Source organism: Astatotilapia calliptera, chromosome 7 (genome assembly GCF_900246225.1).
Source record: "Astatotilapia calliptera chromosome 7, fAstCal1.2, whole genome shotgun sequence".
NCBI classification, from domain to species: domain Eukaryota; kingdom Metazoa; phylum Chordata; class Actinopteri; order Cichliformes; family Cichlidae; genus Astatotilapia; species Astatotilapia calliptera.
In genome coordinates, this window is record NC_039308.1 from 11,918,058 (window position 1) to 11,941,033 (window position 22,976).

The window sequence follows — 22,976 nt, forward strand, 5'->3', positions numbered from 1 at the left end:
CCCTCAGTTCACACAGAAGATTTTGTTCAGTGATGAGGCAAACTTTTATGTGAATGGTGAAGTTAACCAACAAAACCACCGCTATTGGTCTGACACTAACCCACATTGGATGGATCCCTCCAAGACTGTTAGAACAACAAAAGTGATGGTTTGGTGTGGTATATGGGGTACAACGATAGTGGGTCCATTCTTCATCAATGGAAACCTCAAGGTTACTGGATATTTGAAATTGCGACATGATTATGTGTTTCCCTCTTTGTGCACTGAAGCTGGCACGTTTCCTGAGTTTTTCCAGCAAGATGGTGCACCACCACATTATGGGTGCCAAGTCCGAGCATTCCTAGATGAACAGTTTCCTGGAAAGTGGATTGGTCGCTGTGGGCCAGTTGAATGGCCCCAAGGTCTCCCGATCTGACCCCCTTAGACTTTTATCTTTGGGGTCATCTGAAGGCAATTGTCTATGGTGTGAAGATACGAGATGTGCAGCACCTGAAACTACGGACACTGGATGCCTGTGCTGGCATTTCTATTTGTGCTGGCATTTTTCATTTGTATCTATCAGTGTGTGAAGAGTGGGAGAAGAGGGTTGCATTGACAATCCAACACAATGGGCAAACCATTGAACACATTTTATAAGTGGTCAGAAACTTGTCAATAACTCATGAAAGAATAAAGTTATGTTGAAACCAAGCACACCATTGTTTTTCTTGTGACATTACCAATCCGGTTGTTCAGTGATGACGCAACGAATCCTACTTCCGGGCCTAAAGTAGTCTGCGTTTAATATGGCTTTTGTGTTGTTAACATGTTTAATGTTATGTATTTTCTTCTATTTGATCTCAAAAAGCTCCTAAAACAGTCAGTGATCACTGTTGACCTCCCTTTATTACCGCTAATCATTTATTTAAGGTCAGTTTTTAAAACCTTAGGATGTAACTACAGCCCAGCCCATGCAGCAGTATATGAATGACTAACCTCGTATTGTGGATGGATTATCTCAGTTGTTCTCCTGGCTGAAGTTTGGTCCTTTTACAGCATCCTGCCATGCGATTACATTTGTTCCTGACCACCGAGAACACTCACGTTAACTTTTATCGAGTGGAAAAAAAGTTAGCTTGTTTATATTATGCTAACATAGCTGTGTCGCTAGCGGTCACGTAGCACATCATTATATACCAGCTAGCCCAACTTCAGTAACCCTACAAACGTCACTGCTGTTTAGTTTTCTGTCTTCATTTATGCTGGAAGTGATAACAGAGCTGTACGTTTTAATTTGTTTCCAAAAGGGTTAGGGTCAGGACGTGCTATATTGTATTTAGATAGAAGCTAGCGAGCTAACTCCCTGCTAACTTCTAACTCCGTTAAATGTCATAAATTCCGTTTTCATGGATGCCTGGATGTTAAACTCAATTGTTACACCTGGTAGAGCAGAACGCTGATCATTTTATTAAAGATGAAAGACTTTAGACAGTTTTTCAACTCTCAGTAATGCCATAGTGATCGTTTGATATATGGACCTGCAGCGGAGTTTAGACCCAGACACGGCTAGTGACGTCAGACTGAACAACCGGATAAGTTTGATGTGTCACATGGCCCTCTTCCTATTGAAAAAAACAAAAGTTGTATCCAAGATGGCCGACTTCTAAATGGCCATCATGGTCACCACCCATCTTGAGGAGTTTGCCCCCTCACATATACTAATGTGCCACAAACAGGACTTTAATATCACCAACCATTCCCATGTTATTACGGTGTACCCATATAAATGGCCCACCCTGTTTTACCACTTTGTCACATGTGAATTGACAGCACCCTTTCTTCTCAGTGAAACTTGCTTCTCTGTAAAGAAAAGTTTAATTCAGGGCCAACCCATTTTGCGTTGGCCCTGAATTAAAACTGTTGTATATATTACACAACATCTCAACTTACCCGCAGTCATTAATCCTGATACCATCACTACCCTTATCCTTTATTTTAAACAAAATGAACTTTGATCGATGTTACAAACTAAAAATATTACCATGTAGTTATAGTTAATAATCCAAAGGTTCCTAGGTTTCCTTCAAATAGTGATTTTTCAAGGCCTACTTCTAGCCAATCAACTCGTAATGAGTACCTCTACTTTTGATACTCGAAGCTGATTTTCCTGATAATGCTACAAGTTAAATCTTAAACAGTGTTAAATCAATTCGATTAGTTCTGGTGTTTGTTTATTTTAGAGACTCTTCTTACACAGTATAAATGTCTAAAGTCACACAGAGTACAGGGCACATGGTGCTGTGAGTTGAAAATACTTCAGAAAACAACCTCCAGTGTTTCACTCCCTGATTAAACTAGCTCCTCCATGGAGGATCATGGACAGACAAACATACAGTTTCTCCAGCATTTTAAAAGTAAGTGTGCCTCTGCTAAGATGAAAAATAATGGCCATGAGAGGTTTGAAAACAAGCTTCTAAAGGGACAGAAGAGGATCTTTGCCTCCCCATCTTTCCCCATTTAAAAGCATTTGTTTGAGTGGTGTCTGTTCCCGATGTGCTCTGCAAAAGTCATTTGTTTAGCCTCTGAGGACCATCAGCAAGGCAGCCAGAGCTTCTTCTCTCCAAATCCATTTGTTCCCACCCCTGAGATACTGCACGGTCTCCACAGAGATCCTTGCAGAGCAGCGTTGCTGCCACTAATGAGCTCAGGAATCCCATAAAGACATAAATAAAATCAAATGCAAGCTTTTAGTGTTTGCTTACATGTTGATCTGATTGTAGCTGATCAAATCTTGTTTTCCAAGATGTGATTAGTGAATATTATGTGAACCGTGTACCTGAGAGGACTTGTTTGACACTTTGGGACACTGAGAGCTGGGAGCTAGATAAGAAGATCAATACTTCTTTTATGTGTGTATGCTAGATATGAAGAAGAAACCAGGGCATGGGTAGCAGAAACTGGATGCAGTTTAACACAAAGTTGGATTTTTAACATGGCATAAGTACAGGATTATTTCCTGTTTTGGACATTTCCTGGCTTATTTCTTTCCGACAAAGTTAACTCTTTCCTAAGTCATCTATAAAATTAGCTATAAGATAAGGATTTTATGCATTTCTGTAACATACAGGTATCTTATAGCTGGTATTGTTCAGCAACGCTAAATTTAAAAAGAAGAAGGTAAAACCTAATGTTGCAATAAACAGCACTGCTCCTACTGTAGGTTAAGTTAAAAACAAAAAGGTCTAAGGTCTAACAAAAAGGTCTCAGAACTGAAGAAGCTTCTCGGATGAGAGGTGAAACGTCTTCAAGCAACTTAAAGAAGTCCAGACGCTTTTCTTTGCAAGCTCCTTTGACTACGATGACCTGGATGACTGAGAACCTTCACAGACATAATGTCTATGAAATGTTAGGCTATTTGTTATATTATTTTTTAATGTAGCATGACAGCATCCAGTAAGGCTAGCCATTTACCCCTTGTGTGTTTCATTAACTAGGATCACATTTTTCATCTAACTCTAAAAGCTACTTATATTACAGAATGTTACACTTTCCTTTTAAACATAATAGGGATATTATTATTATCACTATTATTATTAGCCTCCTTTTAGGTTGGCTTCACCGTCTTTGCAGTCTTAATGCCAAGTTAAACTGACATAAAACTGGCAGAAGATCAAATATACATATAGAGATTCAGATGCCACCCCAATACATTAACTGGCCGCAACATATTCATACACATGTGCTGCACTCAAAGGGCTTTACACAACTTGCCTCATTCACCCGTTCATACAAGCACTTTTTGCGATGCTTTTTCTATGTAAGTGCTTTCTGTCTAAAATTCACACACATTCATACGCTGACGGGTGCATCGGAGAGCAACTTGGGGTTAGTATCTTGCCCAAGGATATTTGGTATGGAGACAGCAGCAGCCAGGGCTCGAACAACCAGCCTTCCGATTAGCAGATGACCTGCTGTACAGTTACCGAGGAACGCTCAGTCCTCTAAAATATTAACATTGTATCACTATTAGTATCTTTGACCACATGCACCACGACAATGACCAAAAATAACCAAGAAAAAAAGTCAATGTGGAAAGAGGAGGCAGCTCAGACTGAGCGGATAAAGTTAACTTAGAGTTAAGTTGAATATTTTTTTTGCTCCGGTGGGACTGTGCTGGTGCAACTCCAGCTGTTTCTGCATTTTCATTTCTCTTTAATGTCACCATTTTCCTTAACTGTATCAGTACACACCATCTCCTGAGATTATTGTCTCCGTCACTGCAAAAGAAAATAAAGTGGAAAATAAAGGGGGGGGGAAAAGACGACAATACATATACACTACATGTGTAAGCAATGCCTTAGTAATGAAAAAGTGTCTTGTGGAGAGGGGTAGAGAGGGGTAGAAGAATAGCAAGATGAAGCATGAAATTTTAGTGCTCCGTTAAAGTACGAGGCTCAGAAGTATATCTAAAAGTTACAATACTTACATTATTCTTATTTTTCTTACACAGTTGTTAGGAAAGTTGTTACATAGAGGACTCAAATTTGGTTGTGATTGGTTTATTTTGGGGGAAAAATATAGCTCTTTTCCCACGACCTTCAACGGCACTCATGGCGTTCTTCAACCTCAGTTACACAAGCCTAGAGACCTGTCAGGGACCATCTGGTAACCACCAGTCACTGAAAGTTGATGTGAAATCAACTTGCTGGTAACCACAGTTCACCAGTAAAATGTGTGTAATCTGGGACCAGCTGGGAAGTGATTGTTGGTGGTTGCTGGAGGTCGGGGGCTGTTACGAGCATGAAATTGTTCGCAAAGAGATATATGGTGCTGTACCAAAGACCTGCTTGTGACTGTTCTGGTCACTAGCAGGTTACCACAGTCCACAGCCAAATAGAAGACACCTACTTGTTTCCAAACAGTCACAAACTATTCACCAAGCAGTAGTGAAACTGTGACAAGTGTGAAAGTGTGATCCAAACTGGAAATGAAGAACATTAGCCTTCAAATTGAAAGTTGCACCTTTTGAAATGTGCTGGTTGCTGCGACTTTTCAAGTTCCACCGCGGCCCGGAGAGAAATAACCTTTTGATATCAAAAATTAAACTATCATTTTAGTTCCGACCAAAACCTCTTTGCAACCAATTTCCCGTGGCAATAGCCAGCAACCTCCATCAACCACCCACCAAGTGGTTGGGGAATACAAATTTGTCCTAGACGGTTTGATGCTGCCAAGTCGCCAAACGGTGTCCACGCCTGTGTGACTGAGACTGAGGCCTAAGTTGCTGCTTATAAGGTCTTATAAGGACTTCATGAGAGCTAAGAAAATTCGTGAGGTGTTCTAGTTTTACGCTGAACAACTTGTCAACAGCCAGTTGTTTGTCAGTTTTGGAAAAATAATAATAATATGCTCCGTTCCACTTTCCTTTGCCCAAACACAAATAAAGAAAATACTTTTTTTTTTTTTTTTAAACCCAAAACACTGGAAACATTGTTTTTTTATATCCAGGAATCTCCCTGCTAGAATGTTGTTAGTACGCTATGATATTGAAACTATCATTACTTCTATTTATAAATAAAGTACTATCACCAGGTGCACCCTATAACCAGCTGAAACATTTAAAACAAATACAGAATTATCCTTCACATTTCCCACTCAAATAAAGCCAAAAAAAAGCATTTCAAAGCATCATTAGAACAGAAGAAACTGACTCATACAAAAATAATCCTTCTATAAGGAATGCTCGGAAATTAGCTCTTTGTGTCACACTTCAGGCGCACTTATAGAACAGAATGTTGTGGTTTGCGTCACAAGTTAGCGAGGGTGGTCTCTGCCCATGCAGCTACCCTCAGAAAATCCCGAAAACTATTCTAATGGCCATCAAACCACATCTTTATTGATATATGCTGAGGTGTTAAAAGTCATCATTGGGGGAGCAGGGGAGATTGCCGACTGTCATCTTTAAATACACCACTACACCAATAATGACTCTTTCTACTCGCTACGGTGAAAATGAAATATGTGGGTGGTGCAAAGCTTTAAAGGGTGAACTAAACCAAAAGTCTAACATGTCCACAAAAAACCCCAACAAAAAAACCTTAAAGTATATGTGCAAATCTAGTCTGCCAGATTCTGCAGCACCAGCAAACAAGGTTTTCTTTTCAGGAAGCACTGTGACCATTGACCTCGGCACTAACACCAGTTGATATCCTTGAGGTTACAAAAAGCCTAACGACAGCAATACAGGCTGTGTGTATATATGGCAGTAAATTTAAAACAGATCTTGCCTTTGTCAGGTGTTTCTTTTAGAATGTACGCAACTAAGACTTCTTGAGTTTTACTAACATTTGCATCTTGCAAGTCAAAAGAGCATCACTGAAGCGGCATCACATGAACGATATAAGTGACTAAACCAAACCAAATGTGGCTGCGCCAACCCTTTCCAGTAAGCGTATTTTCATATCTCACTTTTCACACACTGTGTTTGCATACATTTCTACCAAAGTAAACCCGGAGACATCAAAAAGAGAGAACTAAAAGGGCACAGTTCCCTTATACTGTGTGTTCAAGTAAATGATGACTCAGAGTTTCTGAATCATTATGACAGTTGTGTTCTTTAAATGCTGTTCAGCTGATGCAGATGTCCTCTGAGTTTGCTTGAACTATTCTCAGTGGGAAGAAAAAAAAAAAGAACTGACACACACACACACACACACACACACACACACACACACACACACACACACACACACACACACACACACACTAGAAGTGTAGAAGTTTCTAAAAAAAACATTGCATTGAGACACTGGTATGTAAGCATGCTGTGCATCATATATACGCTCTATGTATACTGTTGACTTCAATGTTTCAAGCGTTTATTTCTTTCCTTATTGGAGATTCTGATCTGTGTTTTTAATATAAGTACACACTGGTGTATGTGTTGTTGTTGTTGTGCAATTTAAAGGCCCGTCAAAAGACAGAATGGCAAACCAGGCTGTGCTCTTAAAGCAGTGGTTCATGCTCTACTTGTTCATATATAAATAAATCAACACTCAATCTAAAACCGATCGAATGCAACATGTGTGTTGAACTGTTAGCCTGACGACATGCCCTGCTCTTGCCTTTGTCTCAGACCAACTGTTTAACTGTCATAGTGTAACGTCACAAACGGCATGCCTCCAGGAGGAAAAGAATGCTTTCCTACAGCGTCACGGCAGAGGAGGGGCCCCTCACTGTCAAAACAGGATGCGGGTCACACCTTATCATGGCAGCGCATCAAACCAGAGTTACACACCCTCAGCCTCATTTCTGTTTGGGTTAAACACACAATACGGCTTGCTCAACATTTCTGGAGCGAGAATATGTGTGTGCTTAAAGAGCAGGTGTGAATGGACTGTAAAATAAACAACACTATAATCACAACGAGCTACTGTCCAACTGATCACTCTGCAGGTATTTTGGTTTCTGTTGTCTCGCCGTTCCTCTGCTATCTGTCTGAACACCTCCTCTTTCTGCATCTCAGTCACCAGCTGGAGCAGCCTTGCTGCTCACTGACTGCTTAAACCAGTACTAACTCACTCTCCTTTAACACAATGAAGTGTTTTACATGAGAATGTTTTCTTTTGCAATTCTACTCCACGTCATTTCCTTTTATTCCATTGCTACATCTTTGGTTAGTGGCTATGGTTAGTTAAACCGTTAATCGGAAACAGACTCAAATGGCAAGTGTTTTGGCAATCAATTGATTTTTTAGGTCATTTGGCAAGAACAGAACGGCAGAAAATTGTCATTTCCAGGTTCTAAAATCAATCGTTGGGGTTTGGAACAGCTGCTTAAAAAAAAACAAAACAACAACAACAAAAAACACACAAATAAAAAAACCCAAGACTTTTAACCCTGAGATATAAGACGTCATCAGTCACAGCCACAAACTCTAGCTGTAAACCTGAGCAATCATACTGTATGTAATTTTTGTAACACATCAAAAGTATTTCAACCTACCCCCTAAATAAATTTTGAAAAAAAAAAAAAGTTCTGTTTTGCCTTTATCCAAAATACAGAGTTAGGGTAGGTTCAAGGACCAATGAGTGTTCACTCCGAGGAAAAACCAAACTACTGTATCTAAAAGAACTAGTAATAAAGTTCTAGAGTGCAATCAAAGAGTGTGTCCAAACCTCACTAATTAATACATTTCCTTCTGGTCAATTAAAAAAAAAAAAAAAAAAAAAAAAAAAAAAAAGGGGTTGAAAGGAAGAAGAAAGAAAGGAAAAGATAGATAAGTAAGGGGAAAACACAAGAGCGTGAATTTAGGTAAATAAGAAAATCTTGTAGCACCAAAGAAGTATAAAAGAAGAAGTTTGGTCATCTTCAAATATCAATAACTGTATCAGAATTAATGATGTAATTTTTCTTCAGGACTCTGAGTGCATTTTGTTGATAATACTTCTGTGATTTTACTTTAGAGGGAGTTGGAACACTTCTCCAGCGTGCAGTTGCACACATTCATCTAATCAGCCCTCCCTCCCTGCTCTGCCGCCGCTCCCTGCTTTAAACTGCATTAAAGCCCAGTCGATGCGGTTTTCAAGTGCATCCCGTTTCCATCGCAAGTACTGACATTACTCATCTTTAACAGATGAAAACAATGACTCAACTTGTAGACGCATGCCAGGCATACCCAGTTTGTGCAGAAATAAACACTGGATGACTTAGCAGGGCTTGTGAGAACTTGTGTCATCCCTGAGGTGAAGTTGTATAAGCAATTAAAGCAACTGCTAGACAGGTTCATTCAAATTATTACAGTTTCATCATATTGCTATCACTTAAACGCACGCGCAGGTGTTTCTACACATAAAAGAGCAGTCTCATGTAGAGCACCACTTTAACGGTTGTATGAACACCCAGTCACTCCTTTATAGTTGTCATGTTTGACAGAAAACATGCAGTACAAACTGCTTTTCTACAATTTGATGGTCTAACAGAAAGAAAAATATACTATGTAATATTAGGGCATGGATGGACAAAAAGACTCAAGAGTTTCTCTCCTAAATTAAAAACAAAAAGTGAAAGTGAAAAATACTAAAGACCACCTAAAGCTGGTTTTAGAATCTGCATCTTAAATCAATTCCCTTTTAGCTTCTTAGTCAGTGTTTTTAAATGGCTTTGACTGACTTCTTCTATAATGCAATTGAGGATCATCAGTAGAATATTACTTTGACGAGACAACATAAAAGAGAAAAATGTTATTTCTTTATATAAAATGTATTTTAATGTATTACTGTGAAAGATATAAATGAATGAATGAAGTCATACAAGCTGAAAATAATTGGGTTGTCTTTGATTTAACTGTAACCAATAGTTTAAAAGTCAATTGATTAAACTATCATAACATACAAGAATATAAAAATGCCAGATACTGTATTAAATGATTTTAACTTAAAAAAATTTAAGTAGAAATGGTATAAAATGTAATGGCCTGCATTTGTATAGCGCTTTTCTAGTCCCTAAGGACCCCAAAGTGCTTCACACTACATTCAGTCATCCACCCATTCACACACTGGTGATGGCAGCTACATTGTAGCCACAGCTGCCCTGGGGCGCACTGACAGAGGCGAGGCTGCCGGACACTGGCGCCACCGGGCCCTCTGACCACCACCAGTAGGCAAACATGGGGTTAGCATCTTGCCCAAGGATATTTGGCATGCAGCCAGGAGGCAGCCTGGGATCGAACCACCGACCTTCTGATTAGTGGCTGACCTGCTCTGCCACCTGAGCTACAGCCACATGGTATAAAACAAGAAAGAGTTTAGGAAAATACATTTCCTAATTAAGAATCTGAGAATATGATTTAGTTCTCCCATCCCTAATTCAAGTAACAATACAAGAACATTTGAAAAAGGCAATACAGAAAAATGGCTCCCAGTAAACGACTCTATGAAAGACACCTGAGAGCGTAAAGAATATGTAAGAGTCTGTATGTTTGAAACTGACATATGAGATATTTCAGCTTCTACTGGTTTTGTTTTTGTTGTATGCTGGTTTTAGAAAACAGCATACAACACATAACAATTTCCTTCAGCACAAAGTACAGAGTTCACATAGCTGGTCTGGTCCAGCAAACACTGCACCATCCAAACAATAGGCAGCCAATCTTCATAATGATTGGTATTTATGGTTGAAAAGTAAACTGTTCGTTCAATGTTTTTTCATCAGGAAATATTTTCACATTAGATCAACAATAAGCTCAAGTCCTCAGACAAATAGTTTCAGGACGAGCCTTAAAACCTGGTTCTACTTGTCCAAGTTTCAACATGACGTACTTTTAAAGCTCCATGGCTCTCGTATATATGAGTCAGTGAAACTTGGGAGCTGCGATGAAGCTTGGGGAAAAGCCCGAGATGACAGTTGGACCAGGAGAACAAGATCATTTGCTTGTTATTACAGATGCAGACAAAAGTGCCAAGGTGGAGCATGCAAAGAGGCAGAATAATAAACTGAAAGTAGGCGGGAGATCCAGAGCAAAGACAGGAAGTAAATAGTCATGGGTACAGCAGTCAATGGTTTTACGTTATTTCACACACAGTCTGGGTACTTTGCAAATTTGACTAAGCAAACACTTTGACAACTTTTCTCCCAGAGTCAAACATGCACAGACATATAGATAATGAGAGCAGATGGTAGAATCGTTATCTAGCAGAGCAGGTTCAAACGCAGCAAAGACGCACACCGATACTTAAATTTGAATCCACCCCGTCACCACAATGATAATCCAGCTAATCTGCATGCTTTTACATTGCACACAGGGCATATTTTGAATATAATTTTGGAAACAATGCCGAAACTGAGCTTCAAGATTCAGGGTGGACATTTAATGGCTACTAATGAGAAGAGACCTGCTCTAAATTTCCATAACATTTGTGTATCAAGTGTTTCTAATCACCTTTTTTTGTAGGAGTCTTTCCTCTGAGTTTATTAAACACTGACAGGTATGACACATGTTAGCTTTGCACCAGTGGGATCTACATGTGTGCCACCACCAGTGAACTAGGGTGTTACTTTTATTAAGTCTATTCTGTTTGCTAAAGAGAAAAATACTCAGTCATACTAGTAATTTTGTTAATTTCAAGTCAAAGTATTTGCAGTAGTAATTACTCTCATCATTATTAGTTTTATTATTGCGAGGCCATCTCTCTAATCATCCATAATTTACAAAATAAAATGTCATTTTGATATCCTGCACTAAAGATGCTGTGCTTAAATAAAGTAGTGTAACACCTGGAGAGATTAAATGAACAATTACAGCAATTACATAGGAATTTGCTAATTAATTTGACAAATATACAATGATCCCATCATTTCCCTTTTCAGTACAACTCCAATAGGTTTATACCTTATGAATTAAAAATGAAGCATTAGCAGTCTCTCTGACAGTTGTAGCACCTCCGTACGCCAACACAGATACTGGGTCAGTTACATTACCTCACCTCCATGTGAACCAGGACATTATTGCTGGGGAATCTTTTACTGCTTAAAAAAAAATCAAGTCAAATCAAATCAAATGCACATGTCTTTGTCCAGATAAGTGCACAAAATAACTCCAAGGCTACAAAAGGATATATTGTATAGGTAGAGGAAAGGAGCATCAGTCTTCATTAAGCATGCTCTGGTTGTGAGCTAAGGTAACAGCCTCTGATTGATGATAGCTTTAAGTTCCCATTAAAAGGTAACCATTGCTCATAAGCAGTCTCTGATCAGCGCTGAGGCTGTGAGAGGTTAGTCGCCTGCTCTACAAAGACAAAAGCTTCTCTTTGGTCTGCAACAGTGATCACGAGCCCCTTGGCGTCCTCTTTATGACAACAGGAAAGACTGTTTTGCTGTGATGACCTCAGAAAATCCTGAGTTTGAAATGCTCCAAGCACTTCACCTGTTAACTAAAGTGCTCTGTTTGCAGATATGCAGTGAGCCAAAGGGCCATCGTCTTCAGGGACCACTTCACACTGGTGCCCCATGTTCCCATACAGCTGTAGCAATGGCAGGCTTTGACTTGCTGAGACAGTGTGAGGTTGAATAGCACTCCCCAGACATGCCAAGAAAAAACACCACTACAGACTGTGGAAGGCAGAGGCTGTTCTACAGCTCAAACAATTAGCTAATTGATAACGAAATCTATTTCCCAAGCAAACAAAAGAAAAGACAGATTAGCTACTTCTTAACAGTGTCCTGAATTTTTTTGTCTCACATGATAGAACTGCAAATAACAAAAGACTAATCCAGCTAATCATTTTCTTAATCGACTGATTATTTTGTTTATTAAGAAGACAATTTTTTAATAACAAATAAAATAAAATATCGGAAACCCTTCAGACTCACTTTAGCTTTGTTTGCTAGACAAAGATAACAAAGCTACACATTTGTGAAGTTTGGCCAAATAAATGTTAATTGAACCTTTTTTGTCTAAATAAATTGATTTATTAAAAATACATTATTATAAATATGAATGGGACTAAACATCAATCACTGACGCTCTAAATTGGAATAAAATATAACTATGACTACCGTAAATAAATTATGAATTTCACAACTGTAGTCAGACAAAAGGAGGAATATGAAGATGTCGCTTTGGACCCTAGGGGAAAATTGTGATGGGCATTTTTCACTATTTACTGACACTTTATGGAGCGAATGATAAATCACTACAATAATCAGCAGATGAATTCCTAATGAAACACTAGCAGCAGCAGCAGGGGCATGATATGGACAGGTGAACATGTTGGGCTACAAGAATGACAATGAGAACAAAACAGGATTTATTGAGCCAATCGAGTCAGGCGGAGGTAAACTAGTTACTCCCCTCCTCCATCCGCTGCTCTTCTCTGCCGCCTCTCCTCTCTGACAAGCTGAAGGTTAATGACGAAGGGATGCGGCAGAGGAATACAGATCAGAAACACTAAACTAGCCATAGTAAGAGATTTGCAGAATTACCTACATACCAACATATTTATATTACATACCTACGGACATGGAGTGAGGTTTTTTTGTTTATATCAATATCTGTTTTGAAAAGTCCCCCGAAAATCTCTAAAATTTAGCATGTACTTACAGCTTGTTAAGATGCAATGTTGTTCAAAAATCTTAGCAACTATAGGCTGTATATAAAAGATGGTCTCCACCATGACGTCACCCATTAGCTAAAAAGCTTCCACCGAGTGTCTTGATGTATGCTCAATCATCCAGGGAAGGAAATCCCAGAAAGCTGATTCTGTTCATCTGGATGCTGTGTTTTCAGTGGGAGAAAGGTTTTCGTCTCTCATCCAAGTAACTTCTTCGGTCTTTCTCTCGTCCATATAAACAGAATCAAATTTCTGGGACTCCCACTGAGTATTTTCACCACCACCATCTTGTTCTGAATAATAGTTAAGTTTTTACTGACATCAAGGGACTAAATGGCTATTTTCCCTTAGTAAAACTGGGTGTTTTCCTTTTGGAACCAGAGGAGTTCCCTCCTGCTGAAATGCAAGTTTAGGATATTTCCTTGGCTTCATTTTTCAGACTTGGAAGCAAGTCCATCCTTTATATACAGTTTATGAGAGAAACCCAAAGCAAATTCAATCCCATCCAGCTATTCCAAAACTTACTGAAACACCAACTGTACATCTCCAAGAAATGCACTGTTTCCTCCTGTTTCAGTAATGTTAGCTTAAAACTTCCAACACTCAGCTGAGCTACAAATTTGTGATTATTTTCTTTTTTTTTTTAAAGATATAGCTCTTCCGTAGGAAAAAAAAAAAAAAGATGTGCTTTCTCTTCACTGGCAGTTACTGATAAATGGGAAAAATACAGTACTAAAAGAACAAGCCAAACAAAACTCTGCATCAGCTGAGCTTCTGCCATCCATGTGGAAACAGGAATGACCTGAAAAATACCTGGGCACTACTCCAAGTCTTCAACCAGCAACAACAACCCCACTGAAACCAACTCTGCTGTAGGACATCAACACCCACTGCTCGACGCTTTGTTTTTTAATCTCACGCAGGTAGGCTCACTATGCTGTAAAACCATTTTTCAAAATGGCAAGTTTTGCCAATGGCTGCTTTCACAGCATGCGCCCAATGTTGCTCCAATAAAAATTGATCTTGCAGAGAAGAAGCATATTGAGGTCCTATGCACAGACTATTAATGCTGATCAACAAGCTAAAAGGCTGAGTGTGGTTGTCCCTTGGCATACTTACAAGGCTTTGCATCATTCACTAGGTGTGCCCCAATTCATTGATTCTTCATAAAATTGCAGATGAGATCCAGTAATGAGTGAACACGAGAAAGGCCCGAGGCTTCATGTAAGCATCTGCATATGTGTGTATGTGTATGTGAAGAAAAAGCAGTGCTTTCATTTATGAGAGCACGCTGGATTTTTAACCTTAAAAATACAAAGGTTAGGAATAGGTTTGGAACCACTGGACTACAGAGGTTCAGGATCTGTACCTAGCTGTATCCACCTCTACCGCCTGATGCATCACTCCACTGATAATAGCTGTGTAATTTCACTTTCAAAAGGGTTCAGAATACAGAAGTGGCTGCAATATTTCTGCACCTGCTTACAAATGCACAAAGCACAAAAAGAAGAAGCACTGAAATTACAAAAAGGAGGGGGGGAAAGGGGAGAAACAAGAGGCAAGTATATAAAAGGACTATTTCTTTGAACTGTGGCTTAGAGGGGTAGTGTGAGCTGCCTGTACTTCATCTGAAGGACCTGGGCACTTCTATCACCACTGACCATCAGCAGGAAGCTGCACCTCCTCAGAAGACCGCTGAACTAGAACAGGCAAATCTTGGGCTGGACTTCAGCCGGCTCCAGTGATTACAGAAGTGCACCAGTGATAGTCGAGTGTTAATGCTGCCTGCAGACTCAAACCTTACCCAACATCTGAGCTCAGAAACAGAGCTGCCTGAATATCACATGATGAAATGTGAGGAAAACTACAAGCGCTCACACAAGCCTGGTGGACATGCTGGCAGTCATCACTGCCTATCAACCCTCATGACTATGAAGCAACAAGCCAGTGACAGACTTGAGGGCTGAGTCTCAAATTCTGCACTTCAGTGTACAAAATGACAGTAATGTTGACAAAAATGTCAGGAAATGGTGGAAAATGCCAGTTTTCCAGAAGCCAGGGTGACATCTTCAAAAGTCCAAAACCTAAACGACTTTTGCCATTTTTTGCTTGAAAGATTATTAATCAGTTATGAGATAAGTTAACTAAGATCCTGTTCTTCTCAACATCAACACTCTTGTATCTCAGTAATAAGTGGAACATGTCATTTATTATGCAGGGAAAAGTGGTTAACTAAAGATTATTTACAAGCTTCTGCATTATGAAAGTGTACATCTGCTTGTAGAATGATATTAGCTAGCTCAAACACACAGTATGTAGTGGTTACATTTTATAGCAAGTATTGCATTTTTTCTCTCATGTGCATCGTTTGACTTTTTAAATGAAAAAAAGAAGAAAAAAAACAGCATTGCACTGTGCAGGACATTTATTTGTTGTTTTCTGACCATGAGCAGCTTAAACATTAATCAGAATCATCTTTATTTATAAAGCTAACTCTCAATTTTCTTTCATTCCAGGCTGAGCAGACAAGCAAGAAGAAGAAAGAGGGGGGAGGGATTTGCATTTTCCCATAAACAACAAGTATTGAATACCAACAGCGTCAATATTTCAAAGACCTCTGACCCAGTGTAGTTGAAGCAGATAGAAGTAAATCAACAAAGGATGAGGGAAAGAGAGAAGTGCTTCTAAAGTCTAAGTTCAGTGTAAGTTATGAACCTGACCTGAAAAGTTCAAGCAGCTTAAATGCAAGCTAATAACTGGGAAACGCAGGTACCAAACACATTACAGCACGTTTTCCCGCCATATGTAGAATTAGGGCTGCTCGAGTATGGCAAAAATGATAATCACGATTATTTTCACTGAAATTGAGATCACGATTATTTGACGATATTTATTTAACCCTTTAAGACCTACTATAGAACCAAGTCCACCAGAGCTTATATTATTTTTATTTATTTTTTTTACATGCTGTAGTGCCATTTGTGGGAGCATTTCAAGTTGCTATACATCAATACAACTGTTATAGCCCATATTTTAATAATATGTATGCATTAAGTGCATAGTAATTACATAAATTGCAAAAAAGTGCAATGAACTACAAAAAAAATTGAAAATCGCTTTTGTTTTGTTTACATATATTTCTACTTGGAGAAGTTTAAGAGGTTTATCCCTCAAAACTTTAAATACAATAAAGTTGCAAAAAATAGTTTCCCACCACAGGAAATTTATTTTGAGTGTCTTCATAGTTTTATTTTGGAGATACAGCAATTTTTATATACTGCAGGAAAAACAAAAAACAATCCTATGATGCAAATTTGCAAAGAAAACAGCATGTGCATCATTTCACTGTGGGAAGTGTTACGAACAGCTGATAGGAACGGCAAAGCGTGTTTCTGGAATATTATGCTTTTGTTCCTGCAAGCGCTTTTTATGCAGTTTTTGCAAAGCTATATGTGGAACGAAACCGTGACCGAGGACAAGCTGATGGCATCAGATGTAAGTACAACTCCTCCGGTTTCATATGCAAAACAAATTATTGCGCTAGCTTACACGGTTCAGGTTCTACAGGGATTTAAAAATAGTTACGCAAAACGGAGCGTGCAGCTCTGACCGGCTTTAAAGGGTTAACAATGACTTTAAAAAAATAATATAAAATAGTGTGCAACACCACTGAAGTTTTTTTTTTTTTTAACTCTTTTCAACCAACGGCAGTCACTCTCCAAATAACTTCTGCTTAGCTTTCCGAGCTTCCCTCGGGTCCTCTTAATCAGCGGTCTCCACCCTTTTTTGCGCCACGGACCGGTTTATGCCCGACAATATTTTCACGGACCGGCCTTTAAGGTGTCACGGATAAATGAGGGAGGGGCTAATAATCGGCTCAGTCATTTTTAATGATCGTTGAAAGCCCAGATCGTAATCGTGATTAAAATTCGATTAATTGAGCAGCCCTATGTAGAATTTCACATACACATATACATATAGATGTGTCTCCCTGCCCAGGTAAATGTGATGCTGTTCACAGCTGTGATATTTTTTTCTACTCCCTAAAATAACCATGCTCAGTGCAGACGCACTGCAGCCTATACTTCAGCTCAGACTTGCACTCTGTGAACTGATGTCAATAAAATGCTCTACGTCATGTTTACAGCAAAAACCTCAGGGTGCAGGAGGCAGCAGCCATTATTATTATTTAGCAGCCATTATTATTTATACACTTTCATAAATAAGCAATTAGTCCCTTCAATACTGACCACGAGACTGAAATCTTGTCTCCATTTCAACATCAAGGAAGTGTTATTGAGAAATGCTAGGAAGGAGGTTCTACAGATATCAGCAGTTCACAGGTAGAGCCCCAGTGATTTGGTCCCCTGATCCCTCTGTCAGGGTACTCATATTATATTTTTCCCCTATAGGATGATCTATAAATAAATCTGCTGAGCCTTCAACTTGATCTAATACCATCACAAGGTAATCTATTAATTTGGACTTTTAAACCAAATTATTAACTACAAAACCCATGAAAAATACTTTCAGCATTTCTTTATAATAATAATGGATTGGATTTATATAGCGCTTTTCAAGGCACCCAAAGCGCTTTACAATGCCACTATTCATTCACTCTCACATTCACACACTGGTGGAGGCAAGCTACGGTTGTAGCCACAGCTGCCCTGGACTGACAGAAGCGAGGCTGCCATATCACGCCATCGGCCCCTCTGGCCAACACCAGTAGGCAAGTAGGGTAAAGTGTCTTGCCCAAGGACACAACGACCAGGACAGAGAGCCCCGGGATCGAACCGGCGACCTTCCGGTTACAGATATGCTTCCCAACCCCCTGAGCCACGGTCGCCCTTTATGTTTAGTTCTAATTATAAAACGTTAGCATACAATATCCGCAAGCTCGCTTTACAATGTTGGCATGTAGACACTACTATTGGGGGCATTTTCAGGGCTCCACTTTGCAGTGGGTACCTCCGAGCATGAAGAACTACTGGATGTGACAATGCTAACTGGTTAAACTTGAAGAAGACAACAAGTAGCAATAGAATAAGCAGTGTTACCTTCTCAAGCATTGCTATTAGCATCATAAACTTGATCAGCAAAGGCTAACGCAACAACAACAACAGCATTACAGCAGCTGTGGCAGTTCTCGGTTGTTTTGCTGCTTTGGCAACATTCAGTACTGACAATGCAGTTGAAGCTATCACAAAATTATTATATCAACTCGTGAGTCTGATTAATTTTACATCAAAACCAATTAAAAGAGAATTGATGGTCATTAGCAACATCACCCTCCCTCTGAACCTGCTTTGTGTTCCTGGAAAAGGTGCCTACAGCCTCTAACGATGAGAGATTTCACCAATCAAATCAAAGCTAGTACAACAGACCAATGACGGGGTGTAGACTACATATTGGCACAATTTTGGCTGGTTGTGTCGAACAACGGGTATTCACAACGTTTACCCAACAATACTACTTCTAATGTCTTCTACTTTCTGTTCCCTTTCTGCGTCTATTTTCTTGTTCCGTAACGACTCTTTGAACAAATTGTAGTTTCTTCACACAGGATGCATTTCTGACTTTTGACCGCAAACTGAATTAGACCCTGACCCTCCTAGCCTACTTCTAACAACTAGCCTTCAAACCCTACCTAAACCTACTCAACCCTCAAACCTAAACCGTAACCATAAATCTAATCCTAAACAGTAACCTGAAACATTGACCCTAAACCTAACCCCAACATATCAGAATATCTGTTACTTGGTTTTTGAAAAGCCAAATTAGGGCCATTTTTCATCACTGATAACTTTCACATAGATAATAATTTAAACTGTAATTTACAATTTGTAACAGAAGATAACTGTGTTGTAGCTCAACAGGTCATCTGGAGCAGTTCAATAAAATGACCACAAACTACGATATAGACTACAAAAAGGTAATAAAGCAGTCATCAGGTCTACACCTGAGAAGCTACACTGTCAAGAAAAAAATGTCTAAGTTGATCTTTGCTCAGATTAACAGTGCAGGTCTGTTGTGGAGCGTGAGGCTCCGCAGCGCATGTGTGCCAATTCATTTCCTCAAGGTCTGCTGCAAGAAAACCTTCCTCCTCCGGTGCAGCCCACATGTGGGGAGATTACATCTTTTATTTATCACTTCTTGGCTCTATTTTTCCAGCAAATTCCAAGCTGGGGTGCAATCAGCCAAGAAAGCCTCCCTGTGTGTGAGCGTTTGGGATGTGCGGACTACTGTTATTCCTCTTTGTAAGAATGCACATCGAGCCCAGATTCAGTTTCATTCCTGCAGAAACATTTCCCAATATCTGGGAACATAGGCCTCTTGTTTTGGCAGGGGAATGTGTTGTGAGTGCGTATTCACAAATACACAATGCCCACATGAACCGCCTGCATTTGACGGTGGAGGGGGGGGGTAGGCGAGGGATGGATCATGCAAGCACTCAGATTCCATTACAATTCAAATTAAGCACATGGAGTAATGGGATTACAGCCCTCAGAGATTCATGAACTCACAGGTGACAAACTGTAGCACGGTCACAGCTTCCCCGCTGACCAAACGGAGGGCTGTCTTCATTAAAGTGAGATCTTCAGATATGCACAAAGACACAACCCAAACTGGCTGTAGACTGGTGTGAATCATGGCCCATTTAAGAAGAATCTCCGTGCCAGTATACTTTCTCTTTCCAAACCTCTTCTACTTAACAAGGGAGTGAAAAGATGCTTTTGTTTGCTCTTCTTTTGCTGGCAACAGGACGCTTGAAAGACACAAATGAACATGTAAATAGGAACAAAGTGCCAAACTCACAATGGAAATGCTGGGCATTTGATATGTGTGCTGGGTAATTAAAATCTCAAAGAACCTCTTCAGAGAGGGGAAAAATGACACTAAATCAAGCACTGATTCATGCTGCTGGTGGACTAAAGTTCTCAAGCACAAGCACACAGGTGTCTGTTCCTGTTTCACTAGCTCTCAATGGGTTATAAACAAGATCATGTACGGTAATTCTCAGCTTCTTTTCATAAAAAAGAAAAAAATGTATATATATATATACACTTTTTTTCTTGCCTTTTAAAAAAAACAGAACTCTAAAACCTTCCCGTCATTCCTCTAGATCTAAATATAAGACATCAATAGTGCATACTTGTCTCCTTTCCAGTGCAGCAGGTCGTGTTTATCAGCTTCTCACTGCTACACAATGCTGATCAAACTGTATGCAGGCTGTCAAAGCCACAATGCATGCTCAACTATCATTATTATTCAACAGCATATCAATTGTGCCACAAAGAACAACTCATTCAAATGTAATGTGTGTCAGTTGGGACCCAACCCAGCTGAACACTTCCCTTATTACTCAATAGTTTTATGTAATCTTTTAAAACAGATTTTAAAGGTCAGACGGTATTTGAACAGGCTCCTTTCTCATGATATGTGATACAGAAAAAATAAAGCTCTAACGCAACTAAATGCTTCTTCCCCGAGTCACGTCAACGCAGTCACTAAGTGATCCAAGCCAGCCGGAGGACAGTAAAATCGTTTTATTTGTCATTAATATGACAAAGTTTCGCAGTTCATTCTGACGCTGCTGAGGTGTGATGTGGGGGAAAATCCTCTTTTGTTTTATTTTCAGCGTAGTCTGTATTTTAAGGCTTTTTTTCACATTCAAACTAGCCCCGAGCTAAACAGGATTTAAATGCCTCAGTCACACATTCCCATTCATGCACCCAGCAGATTTAAAGCCCCATTGTAGCCTCTCCGCGAGTCTGTCGCCCTTTGTTGTCAAACCCTGTCACTTTACCTCCTCGTGTTAATCGACACATTCTCGCGCACCGACATTAAATTTCTCCTCTTGTTCTTTCTGTTCTCGACTGAAATTGTCCGGTTGTTTCATTTTTGTCCGTAGAGCCCAGTATCGCCACATCACTCACCGACTTGGAGTACGTTGTCCACGCAGCCGCTCTCCAGCAGAGCGATGCCCCGTCGGAAAGGCAGCCGCGTCTCGTCGCCGCTCTCCCCGCTACTTCCGATCTCCTCCCCGCCAGTGTTGAACGACGAATACATGCAGATCTCACGCTCGCTCCTCGGGAAAGACCAGTACACGATCCGTCTCTGGACGGGCTCCGGGATCCGCTCGAAACGCTCCTCTACCCTCTGAAACGGCCACTTCTCAGCGACTTTCCTCGCCGCGATGTCCAGGAGGGTCTCCGGACTCTGGGTTCTGCTCGATTCGCCCTGGGTGGCTCCCGAGCTGCCGCACGGCGCCCCCGCGGCCCGCTGGCCTTGTCTACATGTTGAGCCGTAGCCCGGTCTACAGCAGAGCCGCTTGGCTGGGGGCTGCTGTACGCGCTCCGCCATGATAGCTCCGCTTTAACGGCGACGGAGGAAGTCAACGCACCATATGAACGGGATGGGGAACGGAAAAGGTTACCCACGGTCTGATTGTTGGCCGTGTATGGCCAAATCATCCTTTTATGGCAACATGGGGCAGGGCTTCGGCGAGCTTGTCAAACCCCTTTGTTGACAAATTAAGAGAAGGCGGGGTCTGCGGGGCAAGCTCCGTGCTGAGGACTGCCAGGAGGGCGGAATTCCCGTCCGGCCCTAGTCCTTTGAAAGCCAGATTTCGGCCCAGAATGTTAACTTTGTACAATACAACTACAACGGTGTAGTTGTATTAAAGAGCTACTTCAGACGGTGGTTTTACCGGTTGGCGTTCACATTTACTAGGGACGGAGAGAGGGGGCTTTGTCTTTCGGTGAGGTGGATCAGGCGGATGAAAGCTAGGTGCCAATGGGCGGTTATTCGCCTGTCAACACTCGAGCCTCGTGGTTTGAGGGGGGGAGGGGGCAATGAACGCAGCACCGCCCCGTGTGAGGTTTACGGTCCACCTGAATGTGGGGCGTTTAAAGGAAACGTAACTGCTTCGTGAGATGTATGGAAGTCAATTTTTGACAAAAGAAACACGAAATCTAGTTATGAAAAAAATAGTAAGGCTGAGTCACAAAGCCCGATGAAAGAAATCTTTGAGTTATTAACTACTATAATACGATTTTTAAGATGAAAACATCATTCAATATGTACATTTTGACGTAAAATGTTTACTTTTTTAACACATAACCTCTAATTTTCCTGTTTTAGCATTTTCTTTCTTTCTTTCTGGAATTCACCAACTGTACCTTTAGGTGCCACAGACGCTTTACGATGAACTGCACAACGTGTTACGTCATGTTGCATTTGAAATTACCTGCTGATTAAAGAACCACTACTCTGTATATGTTTGCTTCTAATGCTAACTAGATGCTGAGAATTGTGATATCTGTAACATGAATGCATGAGAAGAAAAAGGGGTTGTGATGATGGTGTAAGTAGGCAATGGGTTGTCATTTATTCATATTGAAAAAGACTGCACCAAAATAAAAAATAAACTAATTTAAAAGTAGTCTGCTTATTAGATGTAACTAGTCGTTAATTGATGGTGCCAGAATGCTATTTGAGATCATCCCAGCTAATTTTAACGCCTGAATGGAATAGTATCATACATTGGCTTCACCAGAGCCTGGACCTCAACTTTACTGAAGCAGTGTGGGATCATCTTGATAGAGAATGGAACAAAGGGCAGCCAACATCTGAAGAAGAGCTTTGGAACAGCTTTTGTCCTTTTTAAAGACTGGAGAACTATTCTTGAAGACTGTTTAATGACATTTCAAGACAATTTGCTCAACACAGCCTAACTGTGTTGAAAAATAAAGATGTTTATGTCAAAGATTGACCTTCAAGCTCATTAGAAAAAAAAAATCAGCAGACTGCTGCATCTTTTTGAATTTTTTATAGTTTTGCCAACAAAATATAAAGAAATGAGGGGTGGCTTAAGACCTGTGC

At 40.2% G+C, this 22,976-nt stretch overlaps 1 protein-coding gene across 1 annotated transcript in view; it reads right to left on the bottom strand.

Moving 5' to 3' along the window:
- Nucleotides 1-22,079, bottom strand: part of LOC113025404 (zinc finger SWIM domain-containing protein 6-like) — a 50,314-nt gene extending 28,235 nt beyond the window's left edge. Inside the window, exon 1 of the mRNA XM_026173104.1 lies at nucleotides 21,029-22,079. Within this exon, the coding sequence (XP_026028889.1) occupies nucleotides 21,029-21,455 (427 nt within the window). The 5' untranslated portion in view covers nucleotides 21,456-22,079. The remainder of the gene's footprint in view (nucleotides 1-21,028) is intronic.
- Between the last annotated feature and the right edge of the window lie 897 nt (nucleotides 22,080-22,976).